The sequence below is a fragment of the Rana temporaria genome, chromosome 2, assembly GCF_905171775.1.
Source record: "Rana temporaria chromosome 2, aRanTem1.1, whole genome shotgun sequence".
Taxonomy (NCBI): Eukaryota; Metazoa; Chordata; class Amphibia; order Anura; family Ranidae; genus Rana; species Rana temporaria.
The window spans coordinates 271,917,354-271,942,870 of NC_053490.1; the positions used below are offsets into that span (position 1 = coordinate 271,917,354).

The window sequence follows — 25,517 nt, forward strand, 5'->3', positions numbered from 1 at the left end:
TGCGCCGGCGTAGCATAAAAGAGATACGCTACAGTGGCATGAATATGCGCCGATGTATGTGAATCGGGGCTGATGTCATCCTTCTTGAGAAAAAACCCCAGAAAAAGGCATTTTTGGGAGAATGGGGTTATTATTATTGTCTTTGAGAAAGGGACTTAACCTCTCCAAGTGTTATAACTACACAGTACTTAGCATGTATACAAAAAATATCTGAAGTTTGGTCCATTTTAAGCTAAACTGTATTCCCCAGCCTAAGGCCATAAACAGTGTGAATTTCCATCTTGCAACCGCGAGTTGCAGGAAAGAAATTCACACAATTCCCCCATCAACACAGACTGTTCTGCCGAGCCATTGTCTGCTCATGGCTGGGGCGGGCAGGGGAAGCCATCCCCACCGGGAGAAGACAGTGATTATTCCTAGGGGCCATAGCAGCCGCTAGCGATATGTGCAAGTGAGTCCGGCAGATTGATTGTACCAAAGTTGATTGATCCATTAATTTGGTACTTCCAGCCTGCTGACACATGGAATTCAAACCGTCTATGGCCAGCCTACAAAATGCAGGAAAAAGCATGAATAAGTGTGCTATTGTTATCATTTATTATGTAGACCACTCTAGAATTCACCAATCAGCAATAGGTGCTTTCTGCACCGAGCATGGAGCTCTGCCATTATCCCAGCCCCCCACCCGCACCAGAGCATTATTCAGTACAGTACCCACTGTCTCTCCGTTCAATAAAGAGAGTTAATTTTCCCTTTTATACATTCCCTTTTCTTCTACCTAAACCAAGTTTCGCAAGGATGTTTGCATTTTCAATCACAACAATATGATTTCATCATCACAGGCTTACCAAATGTTCAATAGATAACTGGAAGGTGGTAAGTTGCTTTAATGTCTCATTGTCCCTTTTAACCTCATTAACACATTGAGCCAAATCCTAGGGAGAAACCACATATATATTTTCTTTATAAACTGAATTTTTCATACAAATACAATTGTATAGCTAAGAATTTCAGGGTTAGTTAGTTTATAATGCTCCAGCATTAAACATTTTAGTTCAATATTCTATATACACTACATATATTCTTTACCCTCATGGCATCCAGTGCTTGCTTTAAATTCTCCTTCTCTGTTGGTTCCACTGTGTGTTTTACCAGCTCCTGCATGGAATAGGCAGAAATCTATGAGAACTTGGGCTATATAAGTACTGTAGCTCAGTAGACATTCCTCATAATAAACAGATATCAGTACCTGCAGCAAAAGATGATACTTTAAAACTCGTTGCATGGGCACCATCAATAAATCCCGTAGAGAGAACCGACCATTGTTTGCTCTTTGAGAACATTCCTGCAAAACCAGTGATATATATACTTTAGGTCTTTTGCATGAATGGAAATGTTAACTATAACATTTGTAAAATATGCCTGGTTGCAATGCAAACTGAAATAAAGTTACCCAATAGACACGCGATTATTTGCCCGATTCAGCTGATTATTGTGAGACCAGTCAGTGATTATACTGTGTATCATACTTTACATGTAGACAATATGTGAACTGCAGATGCCACTTAGCTAACCGATATCAGTGAAAATTTGTTTTCTGGGGTGGATTCCAAGGTTCTGGGATTTCGTAGGGCACGTGTCAACATTGCCAAACCACATTTCTTTAAGTACAAAGTTACCTCTTCCTTGCCATGGATTAAAAAACTGGCGTTCCCCAGCTCCCAGTTTAGGCATCATAGAACATATGAGCTCTAGTTGCCAAACATAACTGCATAACCCTAAGTGTTTGCTACAAGCATCTTTCTTGTGCAAAATGACATTTCTAAAGGAAACCTTTGGGTCTCGTATGACTATTAAGTGAAACACTGCACAAAAAAATAAAATGGCATGGGGCCCCCCCCCCCCAAAACTCCATACCAGGTCCTTCAGGTCTGGTATGGATTTTAAGGGGAACCCGAGCCAAAATAAAGAAAAATGGCGTGGGGGTCCCCCCAAATACATACCAGACCCTTATACGAGTATGCAACCTAGCAGGCCACAGGAAAAGGGGGGGCAAGAGAGCGCCCCCCCCTCCTGAACCATACCAGGCCACATGCCCTCAACATGGGGATGGTGTTTTGGGGTCCTCATGTTGATAAGGACAAGGGCCTCTTTCCCACAGCCCCCAGATCCCGGCCCCCCCATGTGAATGGGTATCGGGTACATTGTACCTCTACACATTCACCCTAAATAGTGTCGAAAAAGTAGAATGACAGCAGACGGTTTTGGACAAGTCCTTTTTTTTTAAAAATAAGTCGTCCCGCGATGTCCATTTATCTTCAATCACAGCGCTGACGACCCCTCAAATCTTTGCCTCGATGGGAGACTTCTGCTGACTGGGGCCTTTTTGCGCTGACAGCTCTTATATAGCTGAGGGTGGGGCCATCCGTTGATGTAAGTGGATGACCCCGCCCCTTCTGATTTCATGTGAGGTCAGAGGGGGCAGGGTCACCCGTTTACATAACCCGATGCAAAAAGCCTGGAGACGTGGGATGCCTCCCATCTGAGTTTTTCCGTTTTTTTTTTGGCCGTCTGCATTGTGATCGAAGATGGATGGACATCGCGGGATAATTTTTTTTTTCTTTTAGTAAAGGACTTGTCCCAAACTGTCTCCTGTCATTTTTACTTTTGACTCTTTTTTGGTGAATGTGTAGGGGTACAATGTACCCGATGCCCATTAACATGGGGGGGCAGGACCCCCCGCCCGCCAACCCCCACAACCACTGGGTAAGGGTTGAGGGGAAGAGGCCCTTGTCCTCTTCAACACAGAGACAAGGTGTTTTGGGGGGACCCCAAAACACCCTCCCCATGTTGAGGGCATGTGACCTGGTACGGTTCAGGAGGAGGGGCGCTCTCTCATCCCCCCATTTCCTGCAGCATACCAGGTTGCGTGCTCGGATAAGTGTCTGGTATGGATTTTGGGGGGACCCCACGCCATTTAAAAAAAAAATTTGCGCGGGGATCCCCTTAAAATCCATACCAGACCTGAAGGGTCTGGTATGGATTTTATTGGGGAACCCCACACCATTTTCTTTAAATGTTGGTGCAGGGTTCCCCTTAATATCCATACCCCAAGGGCCTGGTAATGAATCGGGTGAGGAACTAACGCCGTTTTTTTCAATGATTTTTATCTATATTGCCGGGATCCGGCAATACATTACAGCCGCGAGCAGTTTTAAATACATTTTTTAACTTTACAAATGTAATTTTTCAGCTCTCATTCATAAAACTATGTACGGACGCTATGTAAGCAGCCTAACATAGTGTGGGGCACCCTGCCTTTGGATAATCATGGCTGTCACAGCAGAGCACGCTGTGATTGGCCAAAGCACGCAGGTCAGGTGCATGCTTTGGCCAATTAGCAGCCGTCAAAAGTCTCGCCATTCATTATGGGGCGTTCCACGGGCGCTTAAATGTCCCGCGAACGTCCCATAATGTTCTAAATTTAGCAAACTGGCAAATACCCGATGATAAAGTCGAACTTACGTTCGACCCGAACATCAGGCTCGTCCCTAATGGGCAGTGGAGAGAAGCAGCCACAATCATGAGGGCTGGCAGGGACTGAAGTTGTGGTACTGGGCACAGTAGACACAGGAACAGCTAGCACCAAAGGCCTATCATATTTTTGTTGCTACACTAAAGGGGCCTGTGGTCACTGCCTGCAAAGGGCATCTACCTTAGGCCTGGTTGAGTCAGTTCCGTCCTACTAATCAATGCTAGCTGGTACTGGAAGTAGAAGCAAGTAAAGTGCTGGAGGTATTAAGGAGGAATAATCTGCAAGCAAGTGTTGTGTTGGAGTGAAGACTGGAATGTATATATTGACAGTGTATATAGTTGGTTCTGTGTAAATTGTCTACAATCAAATGGGCACCCCATATACCCTAACCCCATTCAAGTTAATTCCCCTCAATGAAAATACATAACAAAGTGCATTGACTGTTTTCGGTCTAAGATTGACTGGAAATCATGTGCCTGGCTGTTCGGGATGACAGGTGCAGCCCTCACAAAAGCTGGTTGCTCCATGGCCCACACGCCATAGTTTGGAGGCCACTGATCTAGAACATGCCCAATATTCAGCCATGCTTTTTCCCATTCTAGGTTACTTTCCGGTATTCATTGTTTGTCTCAAACAGCAAAACAGCCAAGTCCACTCCTGATTCCTTCCCATTGGGAGCCCATGGCCATTAGGCACTGGCCTGAATTTTGATCGTTCTATGACCGTTCCAATTATAAAAAAGTCAATCTAATGATCATCTTCTTGCAAACAGGCTTATTGGAAATTATTCCTTCAGTCATACTACAGCCAAATGACTGTAGCACTGATCAGTGTATTCCGACTGCGGAGGAGACAATAATAGTGGGGAGGATTCCTCTACCCACCTCGCTTGCGTAGATGGAGAAATCCATTAATTTGTTTTCTTATCAGCCCAGTGACTGATCCTAAAAAAAAAAAAAACTGATCCATGTAAGGCCAGGGTAAAGCCATACAATTGAATCTTGGCCAGGTGAAAGACAATTGCTCCATTTCCCCAGTCCCTTCTGAATCAGACAAATTTCGACCCACGTATGGCCGGCTTTAAAAAGCTAATATTCCCTCAGTGACAGCCACCTGATATTTTAAAGCCAGCCATTCTTGGATCCATCACCGCTAGCAGTAACCATTGTGTTTGAGCAGGAGGGAATGCTTCCCCCCGCTGGCAGAACACAATAGCGCTGCGGGAGGCAACAAAACGATTTTCTTTGTGAATGGAAAGAAAAAACAAATCATCTATGGACTGCCCGTGTAAGGAAACAATGTGGTGTTGTAAAAGGTGACTTTATTTTATTATATTCCAGTAGTCAAAGAATACTCTGCAAACAAAGAGATAAAGATTATTTGGCACCTAGCGCTTATAAAATGTAAAGCTTTATCTAGATCATAAACGCATCATTAGGCACAAAATAAAACCATTTAACAATATAATGCCCAATAAAATCTGGAGAACATGTTCGTCTTATCACCACAAATTACCTCAAGCTTCATCTTGACATCCTCGTGTTCATGCGATGTCTGATCCAACATTTTAGAGGCAGATTCTACTTGACTACAGTATAAGCCATAAATTAGAAACCTGTTAGATGGAAATACCATATATTTAAGTGTTGCTTTTAAGGAACATATTTCATAATCCGAAAATAAATATTAGTAAGTGTAAAGAAAATTAGGATTGTTAAATTTGTGTAATGTACATATTTGTAACAGTTATATGGCAGTCACCTAAAAGTACATATATTGGTTTAGAAAATAATCTAGCCATCAAAAGATCCTCCATATACCTGAAAAATATATATTCACAGTTCCATGTGATTATACGCCTGGGTTTATACCCATGCAGTGGTACATTATCTGAACGTTTCATAAGGTAAAATTAAAGTAACTCTATTATGAGATGATATTCTGTTTGTGTTATCACAAAAGCTGAACAGCCCATATAACTGTGTCCACTATCAAATGCACATCTACTGTACCTAATATTCATATGCCTCAAAGGGAAAGAACACTTTCTGGTTCTTATGAAAGTTTACACAAACATAGACAGCCAAATTAATCTCCACCCTCCAGCTTTTATGCAGCTGAGAACAGAGGGAATGTAATCACTTACGAAAAGGGGAAAAAGGGGATTTATAATGTTCTTTGTATATCTATATGTAGCACCCTGGAGTTTAGGCAGGGATTCTCCTCACAAATTTACTTGCCAGGAGTAGTCCACCTGGTCGATTGTTAGAGATTCATTGATTTCCCCCTAAGTTTGGCCTTGTTGCACTTTTTTCTTCTACCACTAGGTGGCCGGGTGATTGATATGAGAAAGGCAACCAAAGGTCATGTTATAGGTATATGGGGTATCTCAGCCAATAGGCAGGGGTTTTCTTGAATCCCTTGGCGTGCTGGGAGAACCTATATATTCAGGTGGAGTCAGGTGATCTATGTTCTGTGCCACCCAGACGACTGCCTAGTTGGAAGTGTGCCGTGTTGCCCCAGGCTGCAAGGTAAGAGATTGGGCCTATCCCAGGGGCATCTGGCTGCTAGGCGGTCTGAGGCCTATCTAAAAGCAAGAGAGAGCAGCACAGGGTTGGGATTGCGGCTTGCAGTCCATCCAGAAGTGATGGTTCTGCCGACCGGAGAACCTGTCGTGGTCGGAGGTAAAGGGGAAGCTTTCGCCACAAAGGGACCATCCGCCTTATTACCAGGGGCCAAATTGAGAAAGTGAAGCAAGTACCAGAGTCACATTCTCACCTAACGGGTACGATGGAGAATCAGAAAACTTCAGATGGTGATCAAGTCAGGGACCCAGCCAGCGTAGCTGATGATTGCAGAGCAGTCTTGTGTGTCAAATTAGGGACCGAGCAGGCCAACAGGGGTGAAGCTTGAGAATTATCGGGAGTGCCAAGCTAGGGACCAAGCGGGGGGCAACGCTTGAGGAATATACCACCGTGAAGATTGAAGGAGCTCAAGGGATTTAGTGGCAGTGAATCAGAGGGTCTAGTGAGAGAATGGGAGCTCAGTGGGCTGAAGGACTACAAGGAGAAGTTGTAGTGACAGTGAAGGAACTGTTACGTTTTGTGTTAGGAACTGTTAAAGACTGTTGCCATAAGAGACAGCATTCCTGCACATGCAGATGTGGCTTCTTGCTGGAGGTTTTTACCTGCATGGCTGTCCTCTTATTGAAGTCTCAGAGTCTGCGAATTGAACTTGCAACTACTCAAGGGTGTCCTGGCCCTGACCCTCTTTCCCCCATAAAAGATTGTAAGAGAAATAAACATCTCTTTTGCATTCACAATATGTCTCACAATTCACCACATACTGAAGGACGTCTGCTATCTCTGGCTCTGGAGGTTGTCATTAGACTGATCGAGGCCAGAGACCTTGCTACATATACAAAAATGTTTTGCCTTTCATTTCTATTTTTTTTTTTTCCAAAGTATTTTATTGAGTATTTTAACAATACGGTAATGTAATACAAGTGCATTTCAATGAATTTTCAATAACGCAGAGTAAGTAAGAGTTATGTGAGATAAAACAAGAGCCATTTTATGTTCTAACAGTAAAATAATAAACAATCCTATCGTAGACACAAAGTTAAGGCTAAGAATGTTGAGCATCAATTCAACCCAATGGAGAAGGCGTTCAAGTATTAAAAAAAAAAAAAAAAAAAAAAGGGGAAGTACTAAAGAGTATACTCCCCCCATCCCACCCACCCCTTAAAGGGAACAATCTGTGAGTGGCGATAAGAGGGAGAACACAAATCAAATCTCTGGCGTAGCCATGAGTATTCTTCCAGGGTTTCAATTCACTACAACCCAACCCCGCCCTAAAGGATCCCTTTGGCTGCCCTGGGAAAACCTATATTCACACTATGTCCAGAGGAAATCTTTACCCTGAAAGGGGAAAGAAGGGTATAGCAAGGATCAGAAGGGAAAGGAAGAACAGGGCCCGGGGTGGAGTAGTGAAGAGTAAACAAGTGATTAAGTAGGTGTAGTTCCTGACGTCGAGGATTCTTTGTATTGTAACCAACTGGCCCATGTATATCTATATTTCTCATGTATGTCCTTAGCTTGATGTATAAGCCGTTCCATCTCCTCTATTTTGTTGACCCGTGAGTGCCATTCTTCTAGAGTTGGAGGGGTTTTGGATTTCCAATGTAAGGGATTTCCATTGGGTTGCTGCATTCACAAGATGAAGCGTTAATGAATTCCGGTACTGTGATTTTGGTATGGGAGTATGATGCAGTAAGAATTGCGCTGGAGAGAAAGCAATCTGCATAGTGGTGATCTGTACTATTTTATCGTGTATCTCCTTCCAAAATTGGGCCAACAAGGGACATTCCCACCAAATGTGTAATAGTGAGCCTTTCTTCCCATCACATCTCCAACAGTCTGGAGAGACTGTCGGATAGATTTTATGGAGTTTTTCAGGCGTCCGGTACCATCTGGTACAAAGTTTATATCTGTTCTCCTGTGCTGAGACGTTTATGGAGCCTTCGTGAGTGTAGTCCCAGATGCGATCCCAGTCCCCGTCAGAAAGGGCCAAAGATAAATCAGTATCCCAGGCTGTACGTATGTTAGGGCTAAGGGCCGCATCCGGGACCAACAAGGAATACATTTTGGAAATCAGGTGTCGTTGGGGTTCTTTGGCTACACACACACTTTCTAGAGGAGAAAGATCTCTACACCACCGTGATCGCAGATGGGTAGACCCAAAAAAGTGTTTGATTTGTAAATATTTAAAGACCGTCAGATCAACGTGTGGGAGCACTGAAATCAAGTCTGTGTAAGTAAGCAGATTACCATTCTGAAAGAATTGATGAGCTCGGAGCGTCTTGAGGTCAGGGTCCGTCACCGCGTGTTTGAAGATGATGCCGGGTTTAAAGTCTGGGCTTTGGGACAGAGGTGTCAAAGGCCCAGGGGAGGGGACCAATTTGAGGGATTTGCATGAGGTTTTAAATGTTTTAAGTGTGGGGCCAATTAAAGGGTGTTCTAAGCAAGCCTTAGGAATCGAGTGGTATTCCAGCCATGGTAGGTGGGATATGGGACAGCTAAGGAATGCATTTTCTAGTCTAACCCAGTCCTAATTCTGACCGTGGAGATGCCAATCGACAAGCCTTGTGAGGTGACAGGCTTTATGATATAGGGCGATGTCTGGTATACCCAAACCTCCCTTACATTTTGGTTGGACAAGTTTGTTCCAATTTAATCTAGGTGTTTGGCCCGCCCAGAGGAATAACCTGCAATGTTTCTTAAATGTTGCGAAAAAGGATTGTGGCAAAGAAATCGGTACAGCTTGAAAGAGGTATAAAATCCGCGGGAGGACACTCATTTTGAGGATCGCTGCCCTACCGAACAATGAAAATCTTCCCTTGTTCCAATCAGCCAGATCTGCTTTAATAGTCTGAATGGCAGGAGGGAAATTCAGGGTATACAAGTTTTTCAGGTCTTTCGGGATTTTAATACCCAAATACGTAATATGTTCAGGTTCCCATTTGAAGGGAAAATTTAGTTTACACAACTCGACCACCTTGGCTGGGAGGGATACGTTCAATGCTAATGATTTCTCAAAATTAATTTGAAGGTTAGATAAGGTATTAAAAAGTTTAAAGTCTTTAAGAAAGTTGGGGATTGTGGTAATCAGGTCCGAAAGAAACATCAAAACGTCATCCGCATATGCGGCAATCTTACACTGTCTTCCCCGGACCTCAACACCTTTAATGGCAGAGTTTTCTTTTAACCTTCTGAGAAGGGGTTCCATAGAGAGGATAAAAATAAGGGGGGAGAGGGGACAACCCTGGCGTGTTCCGTTGGTTATGGAGAAGGCATTCGATAGGTGACCGTTAACCCTAACTCGAGCGGTGGGATCCGAGTAAAGCATTAGAATCATTCGTACAAGGCGAGGTGGCATGCCCATTTTAAACAAAACTGCCGACATGTAATCCCAGGCCACTCTATCGAACGCCTTATTCGCGTCCAAGGATAAAAAAAATCCAGCTTTCTTAGAGGAGGTTAACCAATGGTGCACATTGAGGGCTTTAGTAGAGTTGTCCCTGGCTTCTCTTCCCGGGACAAACCCTACTTGGTCAGTCGAAATGAGTTTGGGGATTAGTGGGAGTAGACGATTGGCTAATATTTTTGCATAAAGTTTAACATCTACGTTTAACAACGAAATCGGGCAGTAATTGGATACTAGAGTGATGTCCTTATTCGGTTTAGGGATTAAAGAGATGTGGGCTTCTAAAATGTCCTTAGGTTGGTAGGGGGAGTCAGGAAGTTCGTTATACGTGGCCAGGAAATTCGGGATCAGTAGGTCAGAGCAGGTCTTATAATAACTCACCGGCAAACCGTCTGGCCCTGGGCTTTTCCCAGGTTTGAGTTGTTTTAGGGCCTGAATGGTTTCCTCCTTGGTGATTGGGTCACCAAGGTTAGTGATATCCCCATGGGAGGAATAAGAGGGGCAATGATCATTTAGAAAATCTTCAATTAAGGTTCTTCTGTCAGGTTTGGAAGGTGAGCCTGTTGCTGTATGTAAGTTGTAAAGACCGGAAAAATAACGTACAAACTGTTCGGAAATACCAGTGGTGGTCGATATGGGTTCACCGGAGGGTGAGGTAATGTTATCGATGGTGTAAGAGGCTTTTTTCTTTTGAATAGCGGTTGCTAATAGCTTTCCTGATTTATTTCCGTGTTCATAAAAGAGCTTGTTAGTAAGGGTGTATTTCTGTGTAAGCTTCTTATGGATTACTCCCAGGAGCTCTTCTCGTGCTTTTAATAACTCTTCATGAATGTGAGTATCTATCGTGTTTTTATGTCTGTGTTCTAAGGCCTTAACTTTATCCGATAGCTCTTGTATATGTGCTTTTCTCAACTTGGCCCTTTTGGCCATCAGTGAAATGAACGTGCCCCGTACCACACATTTGTGTACAGCCCATACTAATGGTGCAGGTGTATCAGCTGTCGAGTTTTCAACAAAATAGTTTGAAAGAACTTCAGAGACACACATAGTGTTTTTGGTATCTAACAGAATGGAATCATCCAGTCTCCAGATCTGTGATTTGGGACGGTGAATAGGGGTCGTCAGAGTTATAGTGATCGGATGGTGATCCGACATCCACATGGGTTCAATAGTAGCGTCAAGTAATGAGGTGAGATCATTTTGTGAAAGGAAGAAATGGTCTATACGTTTTTTTTTGTGTAAAGGTGAATAGTAGGTAAAGTCTTTTTCGTTCGGGTGTAAAGTACGCCAAGCATCGTGTAGGGTCAGTGTAATCAAGCTTGATTTGATGGCCTTCAAGGCACTAAATTTAAGACAAGAAGAGCCATTTGATGTGTCAAGGATTGGTATTAATGGAACATTAAAATCTCCCCCAAGGATGAGTGTACCCTTTTGGAAGGCTGTTAGTTGGTAGAGGACCGTACGGAAAAAAGATACTTGTTTCGTATTTGGGGCATAGATATTAGCTATGGTATATGTCATGTTGTGTAGGGAACCACGGATAAAGATGAATCTACCCTGGGGATCCCTTTGGATGTCTGTGACTTGAAAGGGGCAGTGTTTAGAAATTAATATAGACACCCATTTAGATTTTGCCAAATCGTTGGATGCGTGGAAGACCACAGGGAAATTTCTATCTGTCAATTTTGGAATTCCATCTGAACGGAAGTGAGTTTCTTGGACCAGTGTGATGTGTACTTTCTCTTTTTTAAGGGTGTAAAGTAGGCTTGAACGCTTCTCCGGGGTATTTAAACCTCGTATGTTTAAGGAATACAATTTGATGCGGTCTAAGGGCCCATTCTTTATCGCTACGGTTGGTGGGGGCGGGATGGGGCACATCTCTGTAGAGATGGAAACCTATATTAAAAACGATAAATGTGGGTTGGGAAAGGTCTGAGACAAGTGAGGGTAAAACTCGCGTCTATAGAGACTAACTATTCAGGATATATATTGTCAATGAGGGCTAAGCCCTGTAACTTTTAGATACCGATTAAGTGGAGGAGTGAAATCCGCACACTTACTATATACAAAGCACAATCGGAGATGTACAGTGTGCACCAAGCCTCCCACTCCGAGGGAGATCAGAAGCCCCGGTGCACCACTGTTTTGGGGTTGACCAAAACCAAACAACAGAAGTGAAACGTTTTTAGTAAACTTTAAACCTTAAATTTAAAAATGAACTGTAAATAAACGATATAGAAGGTCCACGCCACCCCAGATTCGAGTCAGACTGAGAGAAGACAGTATTATGGAGCGAGTGTTTCAGACTATAAGAGCCCCTACCCTTGGTGTATACCCGATATGGGCAGGGTATATTATAATTTTCCAAATCTCTCAGTGTGAGTCTAGCCCTGAGGTATATGTTGGCGTCAATATCCAATTCGCTGAAAATAAAGAGGTTATGTTAAATCCTTATCACACTATAGATTACTCATTTAATACCCTCCCATTCCTGGGATGCACCAGGAATAACAAGTCTCTCTTTGATCGTATATTGAGGCAGACAACAGGATGAACCATTACCATATTCGGTCAGGGCAGTTAGCTAACAATAAAATAAAGTACCGGCCCAAGACACTTCTACCTGCCTTAGGAGCCAAAGAATAAGGTATAAATGATGTACCAACGCTACAAGTCATACCAAAGAGTTTCGGCAATCCTGTTGTGGTATTCTGATCACTGTGAGTATCTCTGATGTAAAATCAAATTACAAACTTGCATGTCACTCCAGATTTAAGAGTTCCTGTGCATCCGTTTACAAAGGTGTTGCTGGCATACTCTGGGTTGTTGCCAAGGCCATAAAAGCCAAATGTTGATCTTGGGGAAATAATTAGTCCCATAAGTAGGAAGAGGTACAGGCTCAATTGTTAACAGTCTGGGAACATCACCTCCGCCAGCATGTCTATCCAGGGGCCTCCATGAGGCAGAATACAGTATGTCTTGGTAGAGGGGGATCCGAAGAGAACTGCCCATGTATTGTTTCACCAAATACAAATGAAAAAGGGGGCATTAGTAACCATCTCCCTATATATGTGTCAGAGCATATATAGCATCGCCCAATTGTACTCTCGGACTAAGGGAGGTGAGTACAGTACTGCTGCACGGGCCTAGGCAGATCCGTGTAAGTATTTTTGTCTGGGTAAAGCAGAAGTGTTGCGTCCCGACACCACATGGGAGACATAGACATCAAAGATAACAGTTATTCAGTCCCACATAAAGAGAATATGACTAAACATAGAGAGCCCACATGCAAAAGCTATATATTCCTCCAATAAAATGAGTTGAGCAAAACAATTCTCTTATTAGGTGATGGCAAAAACTAACTATAAACTGTTCAACAAGCCATATTAATAATGTTGTAATGAAGAGGATAAATATGAGAATATGTCAGGAGATCACTCACAATTGTCCCTTCTGGCCCTCCGGGTCACTGGAGGAGTTGACTGGTCTTGGTCCCTTCCTGCTCCCAGGGGTCCCTGGGGGAGTCTGGAACTGGAGGAAGATCTTCTCCTGCGGTAACTCACCGATTGAATTTCCATGGGTACCTCTGGCGGCTTGCCCCATCTACCTACTGATCGACGGTAAGGTGCGTACCAGTTGGGCACTGAAATTGGCGGTAAACCGAGTGTTTCACAGAATCGAGGTAGATCTTCTGGCACTCTCAGTGCCGCATTACGACCTTGGTGTGAGGCTGATAGATAAAAAGGAAATTTCCACTTGTACCTGATCTCTCTTGATTGCAAGGCTTCCAGTAGTGGCTTGAGGTCACGTCTATGTTGTAGTGTAATTCCCGAGAGGTCCTGATATAGTTGAACCGGAGCATCACCGCATTTAAGCTTTTGGCCCCTGGCCCGACTCAGTATCTCTTCTTTCAGCTTGAAGTCGGACAGGCAACATATCACATCCCTGGGGGGTCTGTGTCTCTCCCCCTGGGGCGGAGGGCCCGGTGTATTCTCTCAAAGTCTATACTAGACTGAGGGGGTTTACCCATAATGGAATTAAATAGGGTGGCAATCTCCTTTTGAACATGGGCTCCCTCAATTACCTCAGGCAAACCCCTCACACGCAGGTTCCGGCGGCGACCTCTGTTGTCTAGGTCCTCTAAATGACGATTTACCTCCCTCAGCTGAAGGGTATGATCATCTATTTTTCTGGTAGATTTCTGGAGAACCATGTCATGGTCATCTATTGTCTGTTCGGTGCGGGAGACCCTATCAGACAAGGAGCGTAGATCAATGCGGAGTTCTGCAATGGCTGCAGAAAGGGTGTCTTTTATATCAGCCGCCACAGCCTTTAGATCCAAGATGCTGAGGTGAGGTAGAGTGGTGGTGCCGGTCCCAGCCTGTTCTCTTATCGGTGGAGGTGATGGTTCCAATTCATGTGCCATGAGCACTATGTCAGCTTGTGACTGGGAAACGGAGTGAGACAGGGCCTGAGTCTGAGGGGACCCTCGGCGGTTCGTCGCCATGTTTCCGCGGGGAGTGCGAAACTGCTCCGCCGTGTTTTGTCCCTGCGGTTCTGTATTTTCCCTCGGGGAACGGGAACGAGAAGCCGAAGAACGTCGGGAAGCGGTGCCCATGCTATCCAGCTCATTTAAGGGCAAGTTCCTGTCACTAGCTGTAAAGAGCTAGCTAGCCAGCTGCCCTCCGGTCTGTCAGGCAGAGTATTGTCAAAGTTCGGCAACCACAATCCCCTGTGCAGTCAGGGAGATGTACAATGATGTCTCTCCGAGCTGTATGTTGTGTAAGAGCAGTTAGCTGACTGGCAATCAGAGTCACTAGGGATTCTATAGGCCGCCTCAGGGTAGACCAATATGGCCGCCGGGCCGAAAATGCAGCAAAGTTTGTGGCCCCTTCCAGCAGTTCAAACCGGGCCAAGTATGCTGCAGTGATGTTCTCCGCCCCTCCGGTTACCGCAGCTGAGGGTTTTGGAGCATTGGGGACTCAGAAAAGGCAGCGGTGGGGGTGGGAGGCCGTCTTTGGGAGGACCAATATGGCCGCCGACGTGAGGTACAGGCCGGAATCGCGGCCTTTTGGGCAGGCAGAGCAGGATGTGGTGCGCCTCGGTAACGTCCCCAGGCCGTACGGTCCCCTTACCAAGAGGTGGTGTAGCGCTGGATAGCTCGGGGAAGCCGGGAGTTTAGCTGGGAGCCGCCACCGGGAGAACCAAGATGGCCGCCACTTCCACGACTAGGCCGGAGCCGCGGTCTTTCCCAGGGCGCTCCCCCCGGTTCGGAGAAGCTGTACATGGCGGTCCCGGGTGGCGTTCTTTTTGCTCCAACGTTGCCAAGGTTAAATGTAGGGTGGGTATGGCAAGGAGTTGGGGTGCTGCCCGCTCTTAATAGATGTTGGAAATCGTCGCTAATTCCACTGGGCTTTCTGAGGTGGCAGGAGCGCTGGAGTTAGGCGTCCATCATCCTTGCTGGCTTGGCCACGCCCCCTTCATTTCTATTTTAAACTGAATGGGTTGTTTACAATCACTTTAAAAGGGGAGATACCTCCCCTACATGTTTTGTTTGCGCTGAAGAAAATACCCGTCTTGTGCTTGCTGACAAATAAAGCAGATTTTACATTTATAGAACTGTGTTGTAGATGCTTGTTTTTCAGTGTAAACCTGAAAACGTATAAAGATCTTACTTTTCCTTATTACGGACGAAGACTTGATACAAGTTCTGTGTGTTCTTGGGTGAGATGCAGGACTTCATTTCTGCCAGAAAGTCTTGATGAAGTTTTCTTAGATCCTGAAACAGAGAAAGATTGAGTATTTACTCACTGTATTGCTGAATATATAAAAAAATGATATCAGTTAGTCAAACATGTAATTTCCTGGCCCACCTCACGTCAGCACACAAGGGGTTAACACCTCCTCTGGAGCCCCATAGGAACACAAGTTCCTAGCTAAATACAAGACAGCCCCTCCCTCAACTAAGTTGTTCTTTTTTGGTCATGCTCCAGGTCACCTGTTGATTACAGTTGGTAAGTACTTTGTTTGCTGCACCCTAACCCCCCCCCTCGCCGAACCTACCCCTCCATGTTGTCAGGGAAATTAGGCTGTACGCTATGCGCACACCATATCTCCTGGGCTAATAAGCACACATTTTGTCTAATAATATAATGCATCTTACCTAGAACTCTATTTCCCGTATATTCCCAGTAAACAGACATCACCACAGCTCACGTTCTCAGTTTTTGTTCCAACGTCACAAAAGCTATGACAAACCGGAAGTGATCGCCACAATAGCCAAACGCTTCCTCAATACAAAATCACATCACAGGAAATGACAAACAGTATAGGGGAGGGCACTCACAGGAGGGAAGGGGGAGGGAAGTGCACACGCCCCATCCACTTGAGGCATGTACACTGCATCCCCCGCCCAACCATATGCATGCACATCCACCATCTTAATCAGCATGGAGCCCACTCAATACTGCTCAAAGTAAACAGTATCTAGTAAGACCATTCTAGTTTTGTTTTTACAGGCTTGAGACAATCTGCGGGGACATTGCTACTGCTGTTGTCAATATACGGTACAAGTACACTGGCAAAGCAGATATCAATGTCCTCTTATAAAAACAGATATGTATCCAAAAGTAGAAAGCGATGGCCGCAAGAGAGATATAATAGGTTTCTCTCATTATGTGGACTTCTTGCCTTCAAATGGCTATGCACATTAGAGAAGCGAAGCCCAGTGCCTTGAGCTTGATACCTACAAACCAACAAACACCCCCACACACACAGAGAACACATCTCAAATCCCATGAAAAGGTTTTCGTACTGACTGTTTTTAGCGCTGGTCTCGATTCAACCCAAGTGCGCTCTACTAGAGCGCTCCTCGATTAAATCAGACACAGGGAGACAAATGACAATTTATAAAACGCACATCCTAGAATAAAATGTCCACAATCTTATATAGTAAAATTTCCACAACAATGTTAAGCCTCTGATGGAGTTGGAAGACCCTGAATGTTGGACGGTACACCCTCCTAAAAACTGGGTGCCCTTTGTGCCAGGCTGTGGGCAAAACTATGCCTTACCGCTTGCCGACCAGCCGCCATCATTATACTACGGCAGATCGACTCGTTCCCGCAGACTATAGTAGCTGTACATCGGTCCCATTAAGCGGGAACGCGGGCACTAAACACACACATCCCTGTTCTGAGAGGAGAGGAGATGCAGATCATGAGTTCCTACAAGCTGGGAACCACAATCTGTCATCTCCTATAGTGTACGGCGAATGGCATCTGGTCCCGTCGCCGGGTAGCGTTTTTTATACTTATGTGATTTAACGCTTAACAAAAAAATGTAATAAACAATATAGTGCGTCCCCTCTCCCTACAGTTAGAACACACTATAGGGAATACAGTTAACCCCTTGATCGCTCCCTGGTGTTTACACAGTAATCAGTGCATTTTTACAGCACTAATTGCTGTATAAATGCCAATAATACCAAAAATGTGTCAAAAGTGTCCAATATGTCCGCCATAATATCGCAGTCCCAATAAAAATCGCAATTACAGTAAAAAGTAAAAAATATTTTTTTTTTCAAAATTGTCGCTTCTTTTTTTGTTTATAGCGCAAACATTAAAAATAGAGGTGCTCAAATACCACCAAAAGAAAGCTCTATTTGTGGGGGAAAAAATATGTAAAATTTTGTTTGGGTACTACATCGCACGTCCGCGCAATTGTCATTTAAAGCGACGCAGTGCCGAATCGCAAAACTGCACAAAATATATACATTTCAAGCCCAGCATATAGTCACCTCTATGTTTATGAAGATACTGGTCTTTTCACTTTCACTTAGGAACGTCTGAAGGGGCTTCATAAAGAACTGAAAAAAAGAACATTGTAGTTTCACTTTTACAACAAGATAGTAGCCATTTTACTATCTAAACAGTGATCTGGTTCTTGGGAGTGAAGGATGTGGGAAGGAAGATAAAATGACATGACTTGAGAAATGGTGTTGGCAGATCTTAGTAGAGAAAAATAGGAATATTCAGGATTAGTTGTGGGCAACAAGGATGGGCAGAGAGAAGGGCGACTAGGTAGAGAGAAAAATATAAGAGAACCTGAACAGGCCATTATGAAGCCTTGTAAAAACATTTATTTTTATTTTTTTGTAGGCAGTATACTTCATCTACTGCTGTATATGTTGTTACCTGACAGATGGATCCAAGTGTGTCTGAGTACTTTTCTTCTGTCTGGTACAATTCCTGGAGGCAGCATCTTTTCATATCTTCTGTAGTCATTTTCTATTAAGAATCAGAGATCAGAAAGACTCTCCCGACTATGGTTTCTTGCAATCTCTATACACCCAGCCTGCATCTTATATACCCCATCGTAAAAACTATAGATCTATGCTTACCCCATCTTTTTTTGGAGCAGGTAGATCATCATTCATGAGAACCTCATATATTTCATTGCCTTCTTCCTCATCCATATCAACACAGTCATAGAGATCTTCATCTTCCTCTCCCGTGTCACTGTTTGAGATGAAAGTATGGAATTGCTAAAATGTTTTGACAGAAATAGCCCCCCCCCCCCCAGGCATTGTACAGATGTAATCACCTGTATAGTTCCTTGGAAAAGTATTCATACTCATTTTTCACATTTTGTCATGTTACAACCAAAAACGTAATTGTATTTCATTGGGATTTCATGTGATAGACCAACAAAGTGGCACATAATTGTGAAGTGGAAGGAAAATGATGAATGGTTTTCACAAAGAAATATGTGAAAAGTGTGGCGTGCATTTGTATTCAGCCCTCCTGAGTCAATACTTTGTAGAACCGCCTTTCCCTGTAATCACAGCTGCAAGTCTCTTTGGGGATGTCTCTACCAGCTTTGCACATCTAGAGAGTGATATTTTTGCACATTTTTCTTTGCAAAATAGCTCAAGCTCTGTCAGATTGGATGGAGAGCGTCTGTGAACAGCAATTTTCAAGTCTTGCCACAGATTCTCAATTGGATTTAGGTCTGTACTTTGACTGGGCCATTCTAACACATGAATATGCTTTGATCTAAACCATTCCATTGTAGCTCTGGCTGTATGTTTAGGGTTGTTGTCCTGCTGGAAGGTGAACCTCTGCCCCAGTCTCAAGTCTTTTGCAGACTCCAAAACCGTGTACACACGATCGGTTTGTCCGATGAAAAAAAAACGATGGACTGTTTAATCGGTGTAAAAATATGGAACATGTTTTACATTTTTCCTATGGATAAAAAACTGATAGGAAATTCTGATTGTCTGTGTGGAACTCCATCGGAGAAAAATCCATGCATGCTCAGAATCAAGTCGACGCATGCTCGGAAGCATTGAACTTCATTTTTTTCGGCTCGTCGTAGTGTTTTACGTTACTGCGTTTTGGCACGGTCAGAATTTAGTGTGATAGTGTGTAAGCAAGACTGATGAAAGTCAGCTTCATCGGATATCAGACAAAAAAATCCATCGAATCTGATTCCATCAGAAATCTGATCATGTGTACGGGGCATAACAGGTTTTCTTGTAAGATTGCCCTGCATTTGGCTCCATCCATCTTCCCATCAACTCTGACCAACTTCCCTATCCCTGCTAAAGAAAAGCATTCCCACAACATGATGCTACCACCACCATGTATCACAGTGGGGATGGTGTGTTCAGGGTGACATGCAGTGTTAGTTTTTCACCACACATAGAGTTTTGCTTTTAGGCCCAAATTTGTAATTTTTGGTCTCATCTGACCAGAGCACGACTTCCTTCCACATGCTTGCTGTGTTCCCCACATGGCTTCTCGCTAACTGCATACAGGACTTCTTATGGCTTTCTTTCAACAATGGCTTTCTTCTTGCCCCTCTTCCATAAAGGCCAAATTTGTAGAGTGCATGACTAACAGTTGTCCTGTGGACAGATTCTCCCACCTGAGCTGTGGATCTATGCAGCTCCTCCAGTTACCATGGGCCTCTTGGCTGCTTCTCTGATGAATGCTCTCCTTGCCCGGCCTGTCAGTTAAGGTGGATGGCCAAGTCTTGGTAGGTTTGCAGTTGTACCATACTCTTTTCATTTTCAGATGATGGATTGAACAATGCTCTGTGAGATTTTCAAAACTTGGGATATTTTTCATAACCTAACCCTGCTTTAAACTTCTCCACAACTTTATCCCTGACCTGTCCTTGGCCTTCATGGTGCTGTTTGTTCGCTAACCGCTGAGGGCTTCACAGAACAGCTGTATTTGAACTGAGATTTAATTACACACAGGTGGACTCTATTAATTAGGTGACTTCTGAAGGCAATTTCTTCCATTAGTTTTTAGTTGGATGTATCCAAGTAAAGGGGACTGAATACAAATGCACGTCATACTTTTCAGATATTTATTTGTAAAAAGAAGTAAAAACCATTTATCCTTTTCCTTCCACTTCACAATTATGTGCCACTTTGTATTGGTCTATCACATAAAATCCCAATAATACATTTACGTTTTTGGTTGTCATCTTTCAGTGGCTTATAGCGGTAGGTAGGTACAGTAAATATCTCCCAAAATTTCTATTGAAAGAGATGCGACTCCGACTCGCATGCACGGGAGTGATGTTATCGCAACTTGGCCATTCAAACAGCCGAAGCCCGCGAACACAGAAGTTAGACAGGATGAAGATGGAAGCCCTATACGTGGGGACAGCGCGTCACTGGAGGGCTTTGTTTTATGGCAAGTCATTCATAATATGCTAGCATGTGATGCATTATGCTCCTAACTTGCAGGGGGAAGAAATAATTTGTTTCTGTTTTCTTGTGGTTTACTATATGATAAGGCTTACTTACTCCATCTTATCGGAGAGACCACTGTAAATGTCATCGTCATTCTCTAGATCTTCTGTAGGAAATGGTCTAGTAAGAAAAATAAAAGGATATAATGTAGGTAAATGAAATCCAGTTTTGAAAAAGCAGTTCCAGTGCAGAAAGCAAGACCTCAAACCTGTGATACGTACATAAACCCTTTACTCTGAGCAATCTGAGACCAGGATAACATAGACAGAGTGTTGATAACCTGCAATGGAATAACAATAGAATGAGTACTTCACCTACAGTACAGTATGAATGTTATAAACAACATATCTTTTTTATTTTTCTGCAAGCAATAGCCTAGTGATATTGGTAATTTAAGGACAACCAGCATCTAAATGTGTCTACAACATGAGATGGTGACCACCTTTGGACACAAAATCCTGCTGCAGAATTATTTTTGTGCAAATATGCATGTACGCATGGGTGAACACACGTACTTTTGACAAAGGGAGCAGCAAGCTCTCATGCTGGCTTCTTTTGAGGTAAAATGATACCAGTTGAGAAGAGAACAGCCACCTGGCCAATAAATCCTACTACTGAAAAGGTATTGCTCAGGATACATTAGGCTTATGCCCAGGGTCGCCATCAGGGGGGTACAGGCATTACACCTGTAAGGGGCCTGATGGTCCCCAAGGGCCACTTACAGGCCCTGCTGGCCCCCTCCCGTTTTTTTATTTTTATTTAAATTTTTTTTGCATTACACCTGTAAGGGGCCCGATGGTCCCCAGGGCAACTTACAGGCCCGGCCGGCCCCCCTCCCGTTTTTTTTTTTAATTACACCTGGAAGGTGCCCGTTGGTCCCCAAGGTCCCCCCCCACTTATTATCTTGCATCAGGAGAGAAGAGATTACACTTGTTTTTTTTCATCTTCACCCCCCCCCCCTTGGTTCTCTGCTGCAGGGTGGCCCTGCCTAAAGCTGTATAAGGGGCCCCAAAGTTTGTGATGGCTGCCCTGCTTATGCCACGTACACACGATCAGAAATTCCGACAAGAAAACCGTGGAATGTTGTCTCAAACTTGTGTTGCACAAGTCTTGTCGGACATTCCGACCATCAAGAACACGGTGACGTACAACGCGTACAACAAGCCAAGATCAATGAAGTTCAATAGGCAGTTTGGCTCTTGTGCTTGATTCTGACAGCATACACCCGGTCGGAATTTCCGACCAAAAGCTCACATCTGACTTTTCTTGTCGGAATTTAGCCTTAAAGAGACATACAATATTTTTTCTTAAACTGTTGGATCATGCTTAAGTCTGTAAGCTCCTTAAAAGGGAACAATAATCTCTGAGATTGCTCTAGTTATCTATGTGAAATCGATTAACAAAGCCAAATTCTAGGCAATTTTTTAAAATGCTCCTCAGTAGGTTTTAAAAAGGAAGCAGCTCAGGCTGCAACACCCACTTTCAATCCAGAGCTGTTCCCTGACATAATCTCTTATTGTCACAAGATGTCCTCAATCGTCTGGGCTAAATGATGCCTGGAGTCATTTCATTCATAAGAGTGAGGACATACTTTGAGTGCAAGGTTTTGTGGGGTCAACACAGTCCCCTGCATTCACTGTGTGATGGTGTAAGGAGTGGCGCTGACATCCTCACATTAATGGCACTTTCTGTATCGTTAAGGGCCGCCAAGCTTTGAGCATGGCAGCTGTGTGGTCAGTTCATGTCTCTAAACTCTTGCGTGGTCAGTGTAAGACTACGCACATTGCCCATCCTTCCTGCCTTGACTGACAGCAGCTGCTTCCCCATGCAGTCCCTCTTCTTTGTGAAGAGGCTGGTGAAAGGGGAAAGTGAGGTAATACCGCTGGGTATTGTTGCCTTGGAAATGTGGACATCCGTGGCAAACATTTTCTCCAATGACGTAGATGCCACATTGTGACACGCCCACCTGCAGGTCTGTGAATCGCTCAGGAACATACAGCGATCATGTGACCTGCCCTTTGCAAACCAGAAAACTCATTAGAGGCAAGTTTTTTTAAAGAAATGTGGAATGATGAGGGTAGGTTTAGCGACTGTAAAATGTTTTTTACACTGCTTAAATTTAGAACCACATTAATAAGACATTAACAATCCAGGTAGAAGATAATCCTGTTTTTTTTATGAACCCAGGGTACAAAAGGTTAGATGCTCCTTTTGAGATCCTCTTTCCTTTGGCAGCACCTACTACCTATGGTTGACTTCATGGCTGTCTGCCAACCCCCTTGCTGTCTGGCCTAGATGGATGTAATGGAGTAAGCACATTCATCACACTGTAACAGACAGAAAAGCGTGAATCGTCTTTTACTAACACAAAATCAGCTTAAGCAGCCCCAAGGGTGGCGCCATCCGCATTGAACTTCCCCTTTATAGTGCCGTCGTACGTGTTGTACGTCACCGCGCTTTGCTAGAGCATTTTTTTTTCACGATCGTGTGTAGGCAAGGCCGTTTTAATGATCAAGTTAAAAAACATCGTTTTTTCTAGAACCCAAAAAATGATCGTGTGTACGCGGCATTAGTATTAAATTATATGCTGCGCTTTGGAATATTACACAATAAATGTGTGCTGAAGATTAAAACACATGTAGTGTTAACCACTTATCTACCAGCCTCCGTCAATTGACGGCGGCATAGTAGTTTAGTTGTTCTGACAGGACGTCATATGACGTCCTCGTCTTTTAAAGCCGATAGGGGGCGCGCATGCACCCGCCGCTTTACTGGGAACACCGCCGCCGGGCACCCGCGATTTCCCAGTAACTGAGCAGGGACGTGGAGCTCTGTGTGTAAACACAGAGCTCCACGTCCTGTCAGGGAGAGGAGACCGATGCTGTGTCCCTTGTACATAGGGACACAGATCGGTCACCTCCCCCAGTCACCCCCCTCCCCCTACAGTTAGAACACTCACTAGGCTACACATTTAACCCCTTCCTCGCCCACTAGTGTTAACCCCTTCCCTACCGGTCACATTTATACAGTAATTAGTGCATATTTTTTGCACTGTTCACTGTATAAATGTGAATGGTCCCAAAAACGTGTCCGATGTGTCCGCCATAATGTCGCAGGCCCAATAAAAAAAATCGCAGATCGCCGCCATTACTAGGAAAAAAAATTTAATAAAAAAAAAATCATAATTATGTCCCCTATTTTGTAGGCGCTATAACTTTTGCGCAAAACAGTCACTATACGCTTATTGCGATTTTTTTTTCCCCAAAAATATGTAGAAGAATACGTATCGGCCTAAACTGAGAATTTTTTTTTTTTTTTTTAAATGGGATATTTATTATAGCAAAAAGTTAAAAATATTGTGCTTTTTTTTTAAATTGACGCAATTTTTTTGTTTATAGCACAAAAAATAAAAACCGCACAGGCGATTAAATACCACCAAAAGAAAGCTCTATTTGTGGAAAAAAAAGGACGTAAATTTTGTTTGGGAGCCACGTCACACAACCGCGCAATTGTCAGTTAAAGTGACGCAGTGCCGGAAGCTGAAATTTCACCTGGGCAGGAAGAGGGCTATATGTGCACAGTAAGCAAGTGGTTAATGTGACATAGATGTGATATGACCAAAATAAAAACAGTAATTATGTCAATTAAAACGTTATTAATAAAGTGCTCATGTGCATCCAAGTGCTTTGTAACAACGATATAAGTGTCCGGTGGTATAAAGGGAACAACACTAGCCCCACTGTAAATAGCAAAATGCTATTGTGCAAAAACAAGTCTTTTTATAAGAAAATGCTGCGACAGTCCTGTTGAAAAAAGTGCATATGCGTGGTATCCAGTAATAGCACTGCTGACATGCTTATAAATCCATGCATCTGAAAATGATTGACAGGTGTTGCAGATCATGCATTGGTGCTCTCATTCCAGTGACCTAGTTATTTAATGCTCACCTTGGAGCGTGCGACTTATCGATTAGGCTCAGTCAGTACACGCTTGTGAACCACCCCTGGATTCTATAATAACAACAGGATCCTGGGCTTCCCAAGCAGTATCTCGAGAATAATGGGGAATAAAAAGCCTTGATAGTGTGATATCGCTTTATATGTTTTAAGAACAACCCCCCATTGGGGTACTCACATGTGCCAGGTGCGTTAGTGCACCACTCTGTGTATGGCATGAAATATTACAGCGGCTGGTTTTGGAATGGTGTAAATTTTCCTCCTAAGCAGGTAAACTGCCCCAAGGGGAGGGGCCAGGACGACACGACAACAAGTTTACCTGCTTAGCAGAAAAACATACACCATTCCAAAACCAGTCGCATATGCACTTTTTTCAACAGGACTGTCACAGCATTGTCTTATAAAAAATACTTGTTTTTGCACAATAGCATTTTGCTATTTAAAGTGGGACTAGTGTTGTTCCCGATATACCACCGTACACTTATATCTGTGTTGCAAAGCACTTGGATGCACATGAGCACTATATTATTAATGTTTTAATTGACATAATTATTGTTTTTATTTTGGTCATATCACATCTATGTCACATATGTCACATTAACACTACATGTGTTTGTTTTAATCTTCAGAACGCATTTATTGTGTAATATTCCAAACCGCAGCGTATAATTTACTATTTTTGTCTATGTGCACAAGCTTATGAGACGTGTGTAATGCTTGCAGTTGGTTAGTGATATCTATTAGGCTTTGGGTTGATTAAGGCCGGGTACACACGGACAAACATGTATGGTGAAAGCGGTCCGTCGGACCGTTTTCACCATACATGTCTGCCAGAGGGCTTCTGTACGATGGTTGTACACACCATCGTACAGAAGTCCGCGCGTAAACAATACGCGGGGCGTGTCCGCGGTGTCGCCGCGTCGATGACGCGGTGTCGCCGCGACAATGACGCGGCGACGTGGGCGGCCCGCCTTTAAAATGCTTCCACGCATGCGTCGAAGTCATTCGACGCATGCGAGGCACGGCGGGCGGCTGGACATGTACGGTAGGTCTGTACTGACGACCGTACATGTCCGAGCGGGCTGAATTCCAGCGGGCTGTTTTAAAACAAGTCCAGGAATATTTGTCTGCTGGGAAAAGGCCCGGCGGGCAAATGTTTGCTGGAATTCGGCCCGCTCGCGCCCACACACGACCAAACATGTCTGCTGAAACTGGCCTGCGGGCCAGTTTCAGCAGACATGTTTGCTCGTGAGTATGGGGCCTTAGGCTC

At 43.9% G+C, this 25,517-nt stretch overlaps 1 protein-coding gene across 1 annotated transcript in view; it reads right to left on the reverse strand.

Annotated features, from left to right (window-relative positions):
- VAV1 (vav guanine nucleotide exchange factor 1) overlaps positions 1 to 25,517 on the reverse strand; it is a 125,815-nt gene that overhangs the window by 37,983 nt on the left and 62,315 nt on the right. The window contains exons 3-12 of the mRNA XM_040336985.1: positions 20,513 to 20,571; positions 20,346 to 20,411; positions 17,922 to 18,039; positions 17,716 to 17,808; positions 17,319 to 17,387; positions 15,196 to 15,299; positions 5,051 to 5,150; positions 1,250 to 1,345; positions 1,090 to 1,158; positions 849 to 935 (exon numbers count right to left, since the gene is read on the reverse strand). Coding sequence (XP_040192919.1) covers positions 849 to 935; positions 1,090 to 1,158; positions 1,250 to 1,345; positions 5,051 to 5,150; positions 15,196 to 15,299; positions 17,319 to 17,387; positions 17,716 to 17,808; positions 17,922 to 18,039; positions 20,346 to 20,411; positions 20,513 to 20,571 — 861 coding nt within the window. The remainder of the gene's footprint in view (positions 1 to 848; positions 936 to 1,089; positions 1,159 to 1,249; positions 1,346 to 5,050; positions 5,151 to 15,195; positions 15,300 to 17,318; positions 17,388 to 17,715; positions 17,809 to 17,921; positions 18,040 to 20,345; positions 20,412 to 20,512; positions 20,572 to 25,517) is intronic.